The sequence below is a fragment of the Empidonax traillii genome, unplaced genomic scaffold, assembly GCF_003031625.1.
Source record: "Empidonax traillii isolate 1590-97213 ecotype Southwest subspecies unplaced genomic scaffold, ASM303162v1 scaffold983:size218742, whole genome shotgun sequence".
Taxonomy (NCBI): domain Eukaryota; kingdom Metazoa; phylum Chordata; class Aves; order Passeriformes; family Tyrannidae; genus Empidonax; species Empidonax traillii.
Window position 1 is genome coordinate 39,349 of NW_020956176.1, and position 13,980 is coordinate 53,328.

The following is a 13,980-nucleotide window of genomic DNA, read 5'->3' on the forward strand; positions in this document are numbered from 1 at the left end:
ACTGAAAGGAGTGTAAAGACCTGTAAGGTTTGTCCCTGAGGACAGGACCTGTAAAAGTACACCTTTCCTGGAGTGAAAGTCCAAATATGGGCAAGGAGAGATGTGATACAAGCAAGGTCTGTGTAGCAGGCAGCAGTAGTCTGAAGGAGACTGCGCAGTGTTTGAGTGGCTGTGTTTCAGCATGGCATTTTTCTTTCCAACATACATGTTGTTGCACTTCAGTTCCATTTTTTAGGTGTTTTTTGTACTGGGCTGAGTGACCATACTGGTAAATATCTCAGGTGACCAGGTGTCTGAATGTGTTTGTAGTTCTACACTAGGACTTGTTTGAATTTTGGCAGATGTGAGCAAGGAGGTAACTGAACTGTTGCTCTTCTGGCTCACAAAGCCAACGAGTGGGAGCTCCTAATCCCAACATAACTTAAAAGACTATGGTGGGGGTTCTGTAGCAATACTGTAGAGTTTGGATCACTAAATAAAGACACAGGATACCTGGCTCCAGGAACTCTGTCTGCTGCACCTCCAGATGTACCCTGTGCTGCTATATGCCTGAGGAGATGTAGATGCCATAACCACTACACTGAGGGCTGGTTTTGGGGCTCAGCTCATCTTTTTCCTCAAATCTACCCCTTCCTGCACATTTGCCTCTACCTGTGGGATGCTGTAGAAAGCAGAGCCATTGCTATCACCCATTCTTCCAACTGCATGAAAGTTGTGTCCACACCTCTGTGCTGCACTGTCATGTCCTGTCTCGGTGCACTGGATGTCTTTTGAATGGGACTGTTATGCAGAGAACTTGTTTGTACCTAAAAAAATAGATATTAGAAAAGTCAGCCCAGAGCAAATTTTTCAGGTGTTGAAGATGTGAAAGTCTAGAAGCTAGATGGGGATTGTGAGGATTGCTTTCTTGATTTTTAGTGATTCTGGTTCAGAATATTCTCTACTAGGCAAAACATCACATTTTAAGAGGGTCAGCTACTTGTTGTTTTCTGGATATTGTATGTTTTATAAGGATGAAGGCAAGGTCAGAGGAGCAAATTGCTTATGCCAGAGAAAAGTACTGCTAGCTTCAGACTTTGCCTGGGAGTTTTAGCTAGTCTTCAAGGTAGATGATGGAGTGGGTTGTCATCTGACAGGGAATATGTGGAATATGCTTCTGGGAGCAAGTTTTGTCTTCTTCTGGAGAAGTGCGACAATAGTGCTGAGCAGCAAACGAGTGTTATCAGTGAGCTTTGAAATAAGGGAGTAGGAAAAATGTCTCCCTCACTGGGGGACAATCATGTGATTGGAATGATATGAAGTCAATTCATGAGATTTTCGGCTCCCGAGGAGAATGGAGAGGAAAGCCACAATCCAAGGAATTGAATTGTGAAATTGAGGTTATATTGAAGGTGTTTATAGGATTAGAGAGACTCACAAGAAGGAAAAAAAAAAAAAAGTGTTGATTTCCGATGTTTAGGAAAGGTGACTTTCTAGCGTGCTGGCCAAGAGAAAAAAATGTTTTGCTGTTTGTGCAGAGTCCAGGTTTTCTTTGTCCTTTTCCTACACCTTCTTCTCTTTTTTAAGTTCATCATAACAAGCTGAGAGCTTATTATTACTGAATACTTTCTTTTGCTTGCCTTTCTTGTTCACTGTGTGGCTATTGCCTTAAGAAAGGCAACAAAGACATAACTAAATGTTTAGTAAGAAGAGCTCATTCCTTCCCTCTGGTGAAAAATATAAATAGAAGTGAGTGACTAAAATATAGAGAAACTTTCTTTAGTGTGTACAATAGTTCAATAAAGAATGGGAATATAGAACAAAGTCTTTTGATTCATATTGTGATTTTCTCCAAGCCTCAAAACTTTCCAATCATTTTAATTGTCATAATGAAAATCCCTGTTCTTTTGCCTGACTATTTTTGTTGCACTTCATTTGCATTTTGTTTGTTTGTTTGTTTGTTGGAGAAAACTGCCTTTAGGGTCAGTGAATGTAGAGTAAATATATGTGCCATGTACTGGGAAAAGGTAAGTACATGGTTTCCTGAATTCACACTTATTGTGGCTCACCTGTTAGAAGGAGGTTGTCTAGGGTATCCCTTCTTAGTGATGGCTAATCTCACCTCTTAAGTCAGTTTTTGATTATGCATTTTCTAAATAGATGTCTTACTATATAACCTTTTAGCTTCAATCTCACTCTCCTGGCTTTCAATGTGTGCGTTCTTACGCGGATTTCCCTTAAAATAAGCAACATCATCTTATCAACACACAGTGCTGACCTCACAGTGTTACAAACCACTTTTAACAATTCACTCACTAAGGGACATTCCTGAAAACTGTAGGTGATGAGATTTACGAGTAGTGACATCTTCCTGTGTTGATTCCAATTTGCTTTTGAGGATGTTTTGGGAGACTTTATTCTGTTTTGGTTTGGTCTTTTTTTTTTCCTTAGGGTTTAATATAAAATCTTTTGACTATTTTTATATGGGCATGTTTTCATTTAGACTATAATGTTCAGGAACTGAATGTGCCTTTTGTATATATACAGAGCCCTCAATAGAAAAGTCATGTTCTTTTAGTTCCAGTTTGCACTATAAATAGCTTTAGAATAATGTTGTGCTGAGAGCCATAGAGAGAGCCCCCACTGATATCTCCCAGAATCTTGTGAAAAAGACAGAGGAGCAATGTTCTTTGGACTTCAAGAAAGAGAGAATCCTTGCTGGATATGTCTCTAGACATGAATTTCACCCAACATCATAAGTAGATTGAAGATATCCCCTAGTTTCCTTTTACCCTCAGGTCTCTTATGGCTCTTCTTAGAAAACTGCGTGGGACTTGGTGAAAGCAGGGGGCAATTACAATGTCAATTGCCACTTTATGAAGAAAACTCAAGGATAAATCTCTCTGTTCCATATTAATTTCCTCCTGTCCATAAACAGCTCTGTTCTTTGACAGCTCTTTCATCATCATCAACTTGACTTAATACAGAATTCTTTCTGCTGTGTATTTTTTGTTACTGTGGATGTTTTAGCCATTCTTCAAGTCAGCTTAGGCCTGCTCTTGTACATTCTCTCTGCACAGTATCCTTGAGATAAGACCTGTCGCAGCTATCCATGCAGCTAAAAAATTACTCATGTTGAGTCTTGCATCTCACTTACTTTGACATCCATTTCCCTGGCCGTGACTTGACAAAAGCAGTCTTGCCCCTTGCCCTGCTCTCATTCATTCAAAGTCAGCATTTCTGTCTTTTGTTCATTTCACTTTGTTTTTCTCCATTGACTCCCTCTGTTCTGTCCCATCAAGTCTAATTCGTAGCCTCCAATATCAGGACTGCTCACAATCTTTTACTTTTTTTTTTTTCTTTTAGTATCAAAAGACTGACATTTTGTCTGCAGATGTTAAACCACATTGGTGTCAATCACTTGCCCATTGTGTTCTTCTACTGGCATCTCTTGTCTTTCTTATGTGAGTCCTTTATGGAGGGATGGAGATCTTGTATATCTGATGACATGTTTCATTGGCCTCATCCAAATCCTTAAAATGTGATACCGCTGTGATACCTAAGTATTCTTGACACCAATTAGAATAATTAGTTGCTTGTGTAACTAATTAAACTATTGCATTGTAAATAACATGCCATGTTCACTGTGTTCCTTTGAATGTCTTCATCTGTATCCTAGCTCTTGCTTGTTTGAAACTTAAAGGTTGTCCTGAGAAACAGGTGCATAAAACCTAGAGGCTGATATATCATAAAATATTTGTAAGTAAAGGAATAATATAAAATCTGATCCAGACTTGATCCATCATTTTGAAAAGTTGCATACCTGAAAAATCTCACTGTGTTCAGTACAGCCACAATGGAGGCTTCATGGAGACTGCAAATGTACTTTTAGCATGAATTGAACATGAATAAACCAAACTTTGGAATTCAATTGAGTTTAATTTTACACCTGATGTAAAAGCTAAAGTTTTTTGCGTGCTGGGGTCAGCACAATTTTTAATAATCATTTGGTATGTGTGTCTGTGTCAGCTATTTGCAACTTTCAAGTAATTTTCATTCAAAAAGTGTGTTTGAAAAATACTTCAAGGCACTGAATTCCAAAATACAGACTAAAAGATGGAGCTTGATAGGTTGGCTTAGATATGTTTGGAGTATCCAAGTGTATGTGCATTCACTGATTTCAGTTGAAAAGTTCAGCATAACATCTTAGCATCTTAGCTCGAGATAAATCACAATTTTACAGATACCATGATAAAACAAAGAGGGCCTTCAAATAAAAGCAATCTGTTAGCCTTGTGTTCAGTAATTGCCGATTACTAAAATGTGTGTAAAACTTAGATACAGTCAAAACCACACTGACCAGTGAGCTGAGTTGTGGCTGAATAAGAGCAGCCTAGGCATCATTATGCTGTACTTTTACATATGCTGTTCATCTTCTCCACTCTGAATATGGCATACATCACATCTCTGCCCTAATTTTGTCAATAGTGCTCTTCATTAAATTAAATAGCCAAAACAAACTATCCACTGGAAATTGTGATTTAGGTCTCTAGAGTATTTTTTTAACCTTTCATAATAATCCATATAAAGATGCAAACAAGCATTTTCAAAAAGCAAGTAAATAGGCTTATGTATGTCTGCAGGGAAATATTTTGATTTTGTAACCATGATATTGTGACTGACAAGTAAAGAAACAGTGGGGGGTATTTTATTTTTCTGTCCTGCTAAGTGAAATGCTACCTGGATGGAGCACAGACATGTAATCCGGTGAAGAATTTTTCCCATTCTGATTAGTGATATTCTGAACTCCTTGGGGGAGATAATTTGTGGACCCCATGCTCCATTATGCTTTCAATAAACATATATGCTGACTCTAAGCACAGATCAAATAGCTCAGCTTCTGACTCTTAATTTTGCTCTCATTCTCTGTATATTGCTGTGTGATTTTTACAGCTTGGTATCATGTAGAATTTGTGGAGTTCAAAACTTACCTTTGTTAGATTATTGAATTTATTGTGAGCAGTGCATCTCCTTTATGCTTCCTTCACATAGAAGATAAGCTGGTATTTAATTTAGTCTGAAAAGTTAAAATCAAATGGTTATTTTTCCTCTTTTAGTGATTTAAAATTGCTCACAATTATATATATATAGTAAATTATATAATTTGAAAAAGAATTGTGAAAAAATATTATTGGAAATGTTATTAGATATTAGCATTTGTATCTGTCTGGCAGTGTGTATTGCCATGGGAGTTATTGCTTCTGAGTCCCATCCCAGGCTCTGCCACTGATCTGCTATATTTTAGTAGGCAACCTAAATCTTCTGGTTCCGTAGAGACAACAGGTATTAAATGGAGATGTGACCACATCACTTACAAACAGTGTGATGTTAGTATTCAGTGTCTTGTTCTGAAAAACTATCTATGCGTAGAATTCCCATTTACTTCAGGTGAATATAACTCTTGGAGCAGTATTTGTAATGTACACTGACATGTCTGAGAGATGATAATGGATTGAAAATATATCTGGTAGCATGAAGGAAGCTCAGGTTATGATCACAAGACTCCTGGACCTGTGCCCAAACAGGAGAAAGTCACATGGAACCAGTGTATGCCATACTGTTGGAAACAACATCTTAGCACAAAGGTGGTTTTATGTCATTGGCTTTGTAATAAGGCAATAATTTTACTGCTTTTCAGTTTTATATAGCATTCGTTATCCGTGTGGGGGTATTTGAGGCACTGTTGGGTTTTTTGTTTGTTTGTTTTTGTTTTTATTTTTCTGTCTAATAATAAGCAGTTAGCCCAAATGTTACTTGAAATAGCAACTATTTTCCCTGAACTGCAGTTTTATTTTCTTTTGGCTTTCATTTCAGCTGCGGGAGCCAGCTGCTCCAAAGAGTGTGGGAAGCTGACTTGGAGGCATGTCAGCTGTTGATCCAAGGGTTTCAGCTGAAAGAAACCAGTTGCTGTGTTTTTGAGGAAGAAGAGAACCAAATGCAGGAGATGGAGATAACTGCTGATGGCCCACCTGACTCTGAAAAAAGAAAGGAAGGTCACTTTCTAAAGGGCGCAGAGTGGGGTACTGTTTCCTGCCACAGACACAGTGAGCTGAAAAAGGTATCTGAAATAGTTTACCACTGCATTTCAAGTGATACTACTGGTTTTCCTTTTGAGAGGAAGAGTTGAATTTTGGTGACGGGTCAGCAGGGCAGGTTAAGTATGAACTTAACATCTGGCCTCCTATCTGAGACATAAATAAAATAGCTTATTAGCTTCTCAGAAACCCTTCAACCCTTTTTCCTTTTACCATCAGTCTTTTTAAACTGTAGAAATTATTCAGGCAATAAATATAGAATGTACATCAGGATATAAAGGAAAAACTATTAAGTATTTAACTGAAATTATCCAGTATTCCTCGTATCACTGACAAGTTTCACTTGGAGTTGGTTCTGCTGACTTCTTAGCTTGGATCTGGAGGAGAGAGTAAATTTTTTCCTCCCTTAGTGAAATGGTCAAAGGCTTCAGAGCTCAGATGCTAATAGGCTTACAGCATCCAACAAATACTAAAAGGAGGAAAAAAATCATGAGCTTAAAAGGTTTGACAAATTTCTTTTAAGTTTTCATGTTCTGATGTGGAATGCCATCCCTGCCTGAAAAATGTACAACTGTCTAATAGTCCTTTAACTTATTGCCAAGGTAAACAAGCTGTTAAAAAAGCTTCATCAACCCAACAGCACCACTGTGACAAAAAGACCCCCCGACAGGAGCCGTTAGTTTTATTACCATGGAATTTAGTTGACAAAAATCTAAAGTGTGCCTAATTGCATTTGATGTTAAGAGCCATTGAACTATGCGTTGCTTTGAAATGTGATGCCTAATTTTGCGTTCATCCTGGCTGAGACTTAGTGGAAAGCAGATGCTTACCTTACTGTAAAATCTCCTCTTGTTAGTAAAATTCTGTTTTTATATTGGGCTTCAGTAGTTCTTTCAGTCTTTTCCCAAGGAAAATGGTTTACTGACTGACTCCACATAGACAATGTTTTTATTAGAAATGGTCAGCTGTGGCTTTGATTCCACCTGTACCCCTCCCTTATCATATTTCTGATGAGTCTGCTGACGTAATATGAGGAGTTCTGTTGGTTATGGAATATTGCACTCTCTTTTCAAAAGTGCACCTTAGAAGGTCTGGAGGGTTTAGGGAATTGTGACTGTTTCTGTAGCCCTCTTGAGATCTGTACTGTAGATTATCACCTGTTTCACCCCTGCAAGTCCAGATCCTTTCCCTGAAAATCAACCTTGCTGTCCTAGAGAGACATCTGGGTGGCTGAAGTTAGGTGACCTCTGGTTCTGGAGAGATGTGCAGGAGTCAAGGCACAGGTTCCCCACATCTCAAATGGAAGAGGAAAGTGTATGTTTCCAGTAAACTCCTCCTTTTGAACTTGCCTTTCTCTTTTTTCCTCCCCGCCTCTATCAGCCACGGAGGGAACTTAGGAAGACTACAGACTAACTTCAGCTCTTCATCTAACTGCTTAAACTTTGTGGTATAAATGTCTTTGCCTGGGATCTGGCCTATCACAGTATCCTGAATAAACTCCATTTTGAGAATGTGCCAAAATCATTCAGAAGCTGATGTGTAAAAATGTCCTTCAGGGAAGGCTTTGTGGAGGTACTCCTTCATCTGTTTCCACAGCACTCCTATGGCTGATGAAAGAAAAAAAATGAAGCAGTTTTGCTGATATGAGACTGGTCATGTGCTGTCCAGCTTTTAGATGGAGTTGAGCAACAGAGCTCTGTTTTATCATGACTTAGTCAGCTTTCTACAGGTTTGGTGCTGCCTGCAGCTTTGACCATTGAGGCAAAGTTATGCATCAGTAATGACTGCAACCCATTGCAACCATAAACCCCTCCAACATACCGACTGTATTCTGGCTCTGGAATTAGGTCTGGGCTGCCTGCTGTTATACTTTTAGAAGCTCAGATTTTTTTCTTTGTTGTGGGGCATTGAAGTTTTACCCATAAAAGAATGCTTTAGGTTGTAAAACTGATTGGATGTCAGTAGGATTGACAGGCAGCATCTAAACATTTAGAGAAGAGCTATAGCAGAATAACATCCCTAACGTCTCTTATTAGTTCATCACAAGGCAGAATATAAAAGCAAACAAAAAACTCTGACACAAATCATTCTAACTTACAGTTTTGATTGTGTTGAAGTACAAAAGAGAATATGCCTTGATTTGTAAATGGACTTAGTTGAAAAACAAACCACTTCTGAAACATTTGAGTGCTCCATTATGTGATAGTGTATTATTTTATTTAAAAATCAATTTAGTATTTGTGGCCAAAAAAACTCACAAAAAACAGTGGTGTGGTGCTTATTCTCTAAAATTAGCCATTACGTAGGAATTTTATGGAAAATCTTACCATTGTCCATTAGTAGGGAACCTTTTTATAGCCATTTATAAGCAAGTGAGAATATCTAATAGAGAAGCTTGAATTTGTCAAAATACTTGGTTTGATATTATTTAACAAGCCTCTGGTGTCTCTGTGAGAGGAGCAGCTTGCTTTGGTTGCCATGTTTCTAGAATAATGTCATGGTTTAGGAGTGGCACTCCCCACTTTAGTGCCCCGCCCCAAATGAGACTCCCTCAAACTGGAAGCTGCTCACTAGCTCCTTTCCCCCCTAACTCCTCACCCTTCCTGTTCTGGGGGTGAGGTTGAGAATTGGAGGTCCAAAAAGGTGAAAATTAGAGGTTGAGATAAGGAACAGTAACAGCAACAATATCAATAACAAAAGGTATAAGACAAAGAAACAATTTATACGTTAAAAACAACAAAATGCCAACTCGCTCTTCCGCACCACACCTGTCTTCCCCTCCCCCAGAAAACGAGAGAGCAAGTCCCTTACTCCAGCCCTGAGATGGTGTTGGATGACCAGTAATTAGGGTCTGATCATGCTCTCTTCCTGGCCACTGTAAAAAATTAACCCTGTCCTGGCCAAAACTAGGAGAAATGACTAATCTCTTCAGCTGTGTCACAACCTCTGTTCCCCATTGGGGAATTTCGAGAGAGCACCGTTGGTCACTGAAGTAGAAGGAAAAAGTGGTGTTCTTTGTATTTAAAGGGTACTGAATTTCCTATTTCAAAACACCATAGGAAAGGCTATAGTGATAGCATACATACATATATGCCTTGGAAGGCACATTTCATTCCCAAGTGATTGATATACTTTACAGTGAAATGCTATAAATGAAGCTCTCCAGTTATTTACTGTGTCATATCTAGCTAAACATTAGTGTTGGGTGGATATTGGTTTTGTTAATGTGTACTATAAACAGTGTTCTTGCATATAACTCTATCTTACTGTATATGTTTCATTAGAAAGCAAAAAACCAAGTAAGGGACATAACAATTATAAGAAAAGCAAGATAGATGAATCGAAAGAACCCTGTCCTTAGATCCTCAGACACTGCTTTGCAGAAGGGCCATGTATCATTTTTAATTAAATATCCCCACTAGATCAGAAAATATTACATGTTCTGGTTTAAAAATATGTAACGTATAAATTCTTTGAGAGTTACATATTTTACTGTCATATGAGCACAGGTTTATTAACTGTCAACAGTTATTTTATAGTTTTCATAACTGTGTTTTCTAAGACTGCTGGGGTTTTTTTCCCAGTTTTTATGTGGTAGACTGGCATCCCAAAATAATTCCGTAAATTAGGGTTCCTTTATAACACTGACTGTTAACCAGGGAAGACAATCACATGCTTTTACAGCTCAGCTTGTTGAAGCATCATTACTAATGTCTCGGTCAGAACTAAATAAAGTGGGGTCAGCAAAAATCATCCTGTGAAACACCCTGAGTTACTTAAAAAATAAGATGTATTTCTCTCAGTTACAGACCACTCATTAGACTATAGTATTAAAAAAATTCTGAAGTAAAGTTGTAGACAATATTACTACCCTCAGTCATGCGAAAGTCAGCTTGTCTAATTTATTTGATACAGATTATTGAATTTTCATATAAGAATATACTTTCCAGCTGGTAGCTATATTGATGAAATTAGGTACCCTATCATTGCAGTTGTAGTTTGTCTTTTTGTGACTATTTTTTCTCCTAAGTCTCTGAGGAATTAAAGATAGGTTCAAGTGTTCATCCCAGAAATGTTCCATACTTCTAAACTGCAAATTATTTTGCCTGGGTGATATGTGAGTGAGGTAGAAATTGCTATGATCATTACTACATAGATACATATCTCTGCGATTTCTAAAATATACAGTAACATTTCATTTTTCTTCAAACAATGCCTGCTTGTTCCTCTCCTTATGATAACTTGCTTTATTTTTTGCTTGTTGATAACGTACATGTAAGCAAAAGCTTTTTATAACAGCAGAAACTCCAATGATAACTAATAAACTGAGAGATGAGTGTGTGCTGGGACCTTCCTAACAGCAAGTAACTTGATGAACATGGGTATGTGTGCACCTGCAGGCTTGAGTTCCTGACCTATCCTTTTTTCTTCTTCTTCTGCTCTCTGGCATGCTGTGCAGTGCTCCCTCTTAATCACTATGAAGGAAAGAAACACCTACTAGATTTCAAGAAAATTGAGGTGATTAAAGTTACAAGGTAAAATCCAAAATTTAGTAGTTTTACCTTTTGTAAGTCAGCATTTTTGGTAGTTTCCCCAGAGAATTCTTTGTAGATTGCTTCTCCCTTTTTCATCATAAAAGAGTAGAGAACAGGGATAAGGGTGAGGGCTGCTATCTTTTCTTCATCTCTGCATACTTAATTTTTGACATCTGGGATGATGCTTTGGGGTCTTTTGAAGATCACGCTGGTGTTGGAAAGATGTTCTATAATTGTAAAGCCTTCATGTAATTGACTTTTTAAAATGTACTAAGTGTTCTAAGTGATACCTTGAAAAACTATGAAAAAATAATAATATTTACTGTGGTGTTTCTCATTAAAAAGAAGCTATCACGGGACATAATACAACGTTTTTCGGAATTTAGTGATAGCAAGCGTCAAGAAAGCCTTTGTGAGCAGGCTGTAACTCATTGCTATGCACTGAGATAGCTTGTGGTCCAGGAGGTAAATGTGCAATACGTAAAGGACAAAGCCTTTCAAAAACTAAACAAACTGTGCATTCATTTGAGTTTTAATTAAATTCTGTATTTGTGAAGCTTTGAAAATAGCTTGGAAACTTAAAATTTAATCTTAGTTTTAAATGTCAGCATTAAGCATTACTGAAAGTCAGCATTTCTGTGTTTTTTGTATTGATCCAAGCTGGAAAGGATTTCAGTAACAGCAGGCAGCTGGCTTGTACACAGCGGTCAGATCATCGTTGTACACTCACGTGCGTAGTTGTGCAGCACGATGCCCCTCAGCTGCATCTGATACTGTGGTGTAGTGAAAACCTCTTTAGCTAGGGGGTTGTAGCATTGCAGTAGGCTTAAAGCTTACGTGTATTTTGCAGTAAAAATATAATCAGAAGATTAATATTACAGGTAAAAGAAATCTGAGCTACCTTTTTTTCAGATTGATTACTGAAAATAGTATCCAGTAACAATGATGAATTTATGGCAGATTAATGATTTTGCACTTTTTAATGTATTTGTATACCTACCTCTGATACCAAGTACCGCCCTACCAAAGCAATACACTTATCTCAGTTTATATAAAGATTATCAATACTGTAATATGTGATAAGTTTTAATGATTTTCCAGTAATGTTAACATCAAATTTCTTCGTTCCTCGGCCAACCAATGGCTGATTTCTTACAGACTTCACAGATGAAATAAAAGAGGAACTGACTATAGTTAGCACATGTTACCAATAGAAAACATCACTGGAGTCTCTCATTTCTCCTGAGCAAAATCATGTACAGGGTTTATGCCAGAAATACTTCTGTAGACTCTTGAATGGTATACAGATCTTCAAAAGCTTCACAGAAAAGTTTGTTTCAGTCTATAGTTAGTTCTTCTGTTTTAGAGGCAGTATTCCATGCGCATTTTAACTGAGAAGCCAAAGACAGACTTTAATAAAATGTATTCAAATACAGTTTTAAAGATTGGGTGTCTGCCACTGCTCCATTACAAATGCAGTTTAAATCTTTCATGCATGTGGAGCAAATCGATCCAGTTGTTCAGCTTATATAAATTTTATTGTGCTATATGGTTTTTATAAGTTATATTGAAATTGTACTGTTTATATAGCATGTATCTACTACATACTTAATAATTTATCTCTAATAGGTTATGGAAGACTTTTCATTTGGAACAGAGGGTCATTTATCTGAGGTAAGTGTTTCCTAGGCAATATAAAGTGGTGGGATTGTACAGACTTTCCTTTGTCTCAATTAGAATTAATGACACTTGTTTTATAGAGTTACCTTGGGGTAAAAATTGCTAGAGAGTGTGTGAACACGTAGGAAAGCAACACAATCACAACGAGAGTGGTCCCATTCCTTTTTTTTTTTTTTTTTTCCCCATTGAAAATAACAGCCAAGTTTCTCAGCAAAGTTTCTGAGTATTTCAGGGAGTTTTTAGTTAAATCCTGTACTAATATTTTTAACACATACCAACAAACAGAATATGTTTGGGAAAAGTAGGATCAATAATATTTAGCCAGCCTTACTGTAGCACTGTCTTAATGCTTAGCCTGTTTTCTTGTGTACCATTTAAAAATACCTTTCAATTTACTTTTGAAGTATAAAAGCATACAGACTGTGGCAGAATACAGGGTAATAGGAATTTCATCTAAATAAAAATACTGGATGTTTGTAATTTTACATTATTTTTATAAACAAAAATATGTCACATCCTAGTCCATGTCTTTAAGAAGGCTAGGATAATTAAGTAGCATGAGATGCATTTCCTATGAGAAAAATCTGCTTACATACAAAAATCCACCTACTTACAAACTAAGAGTTTCGGTAATATATATGTAAGAAGAGTTATACTGGTTCTAATAGCTGTACTGTTTTAGTTTGGCCCATTTTTACGTCAGTATACCTTGGGTTGCAACTTACTTAAAAAGGAAATTTAATATCCAAGCATTGTGTCCAACCAGCAAATAAATAACACGAACAAGTAACCCCCAGTTCACCTTCCATAATAGCATACATGCCACCTGTCAAATACAAGTGACAAGTGATCAGCCAAGCAAATATTAAATACACAAATACTGCAGTTTAGGATAACTATTCAGATGAGGCATTTCTTTAGATTCCCACCAGTGAGTCCAAAGACTAGTTCGACTGGAATTCTGTAGGAAAGATACAAGATATTGCAAGACCAAATTCAGATTGTTGACCTTGTGTTCGGGGAGAATGTGACATCAGAGCACGCCTAGGACAGACTGTTTGGCTGTGTGTGAGTTCAGCATAAATGAAAACAAGGAAGCCTTGCGAAGGAAGGTGAACTTTGCAGAAAATGCAAATGGCCTTTCTGATCAATGAACTTTGCTATGAATTAAAGCAAAACTGTTCAGGTGCTTGTGTCCACAGATGACATGAAATAGGGGAGGCGGTTCCACAGGATAAAGGTAGCAAAAAGCCTTACTTCCATCAGGGCAAAATACTGAGGGCACCAGAGCTCACAGGGCTGCCACTGTGGAAGTATTCTCCAAGAGCTTAATATCTTAGAGTCCTCAGAAGTGGAGTAACTTTGCTCTTTTGAAGTTTTGAGGGGGGAAGATAGTGTATAAAGATAATAGAAAGCAATGATACAAATAAAGGAAGTGGAAATATGCTAGAAAGGCTCTACCACGCTGCCAGAGATAGATTGATGTTGACTCGTAGACAGCTCTATAAAAGCTCTGTGAAATTGTCAGCATCCTGTACTATGTCAAGGCTTTGCCTAAATGTTCCTTTGATCCTCTGTTCCCCTAATCCTTTCTTGTCAGTCTCCCCACTGTCTGCAGGAGAGCACCCAGTTAGTCATTCCAGATTGTTTCATCCTAGTGACTCAGGAGCAGAGATGGGAGTGTATACTAG

General features: G+C 37.6%; 1 protein-coding gene across 1 annotated transcript in view; it reads left to right on the forward strand.

The window, feature by feature from the left end:
* LOC114067869 (disrupted in schizophrenia 1 protein-like) overlaps positions 1 to 13,980 on the forward strand; it is a 42,296-nt gene that overhangs the window by 14,323 nt on the left and 13,993 nt on the right. Inside the window, exons 2-3 of the mRNA XM_027903577.1 lie at positions 5,854 to 6,097; positions 12,239 to 12,283. Of these exons, the coding sequence (XP_027759378.1) occupies positions 5,854 to 6,097; positions 12,239 to 12,283 (289 nt within the window). The remainder of the gene's footprint in view (positions 1 to 5,853; positions 6,098 to 12,238; positions 12,284 to 13,980) is intronic.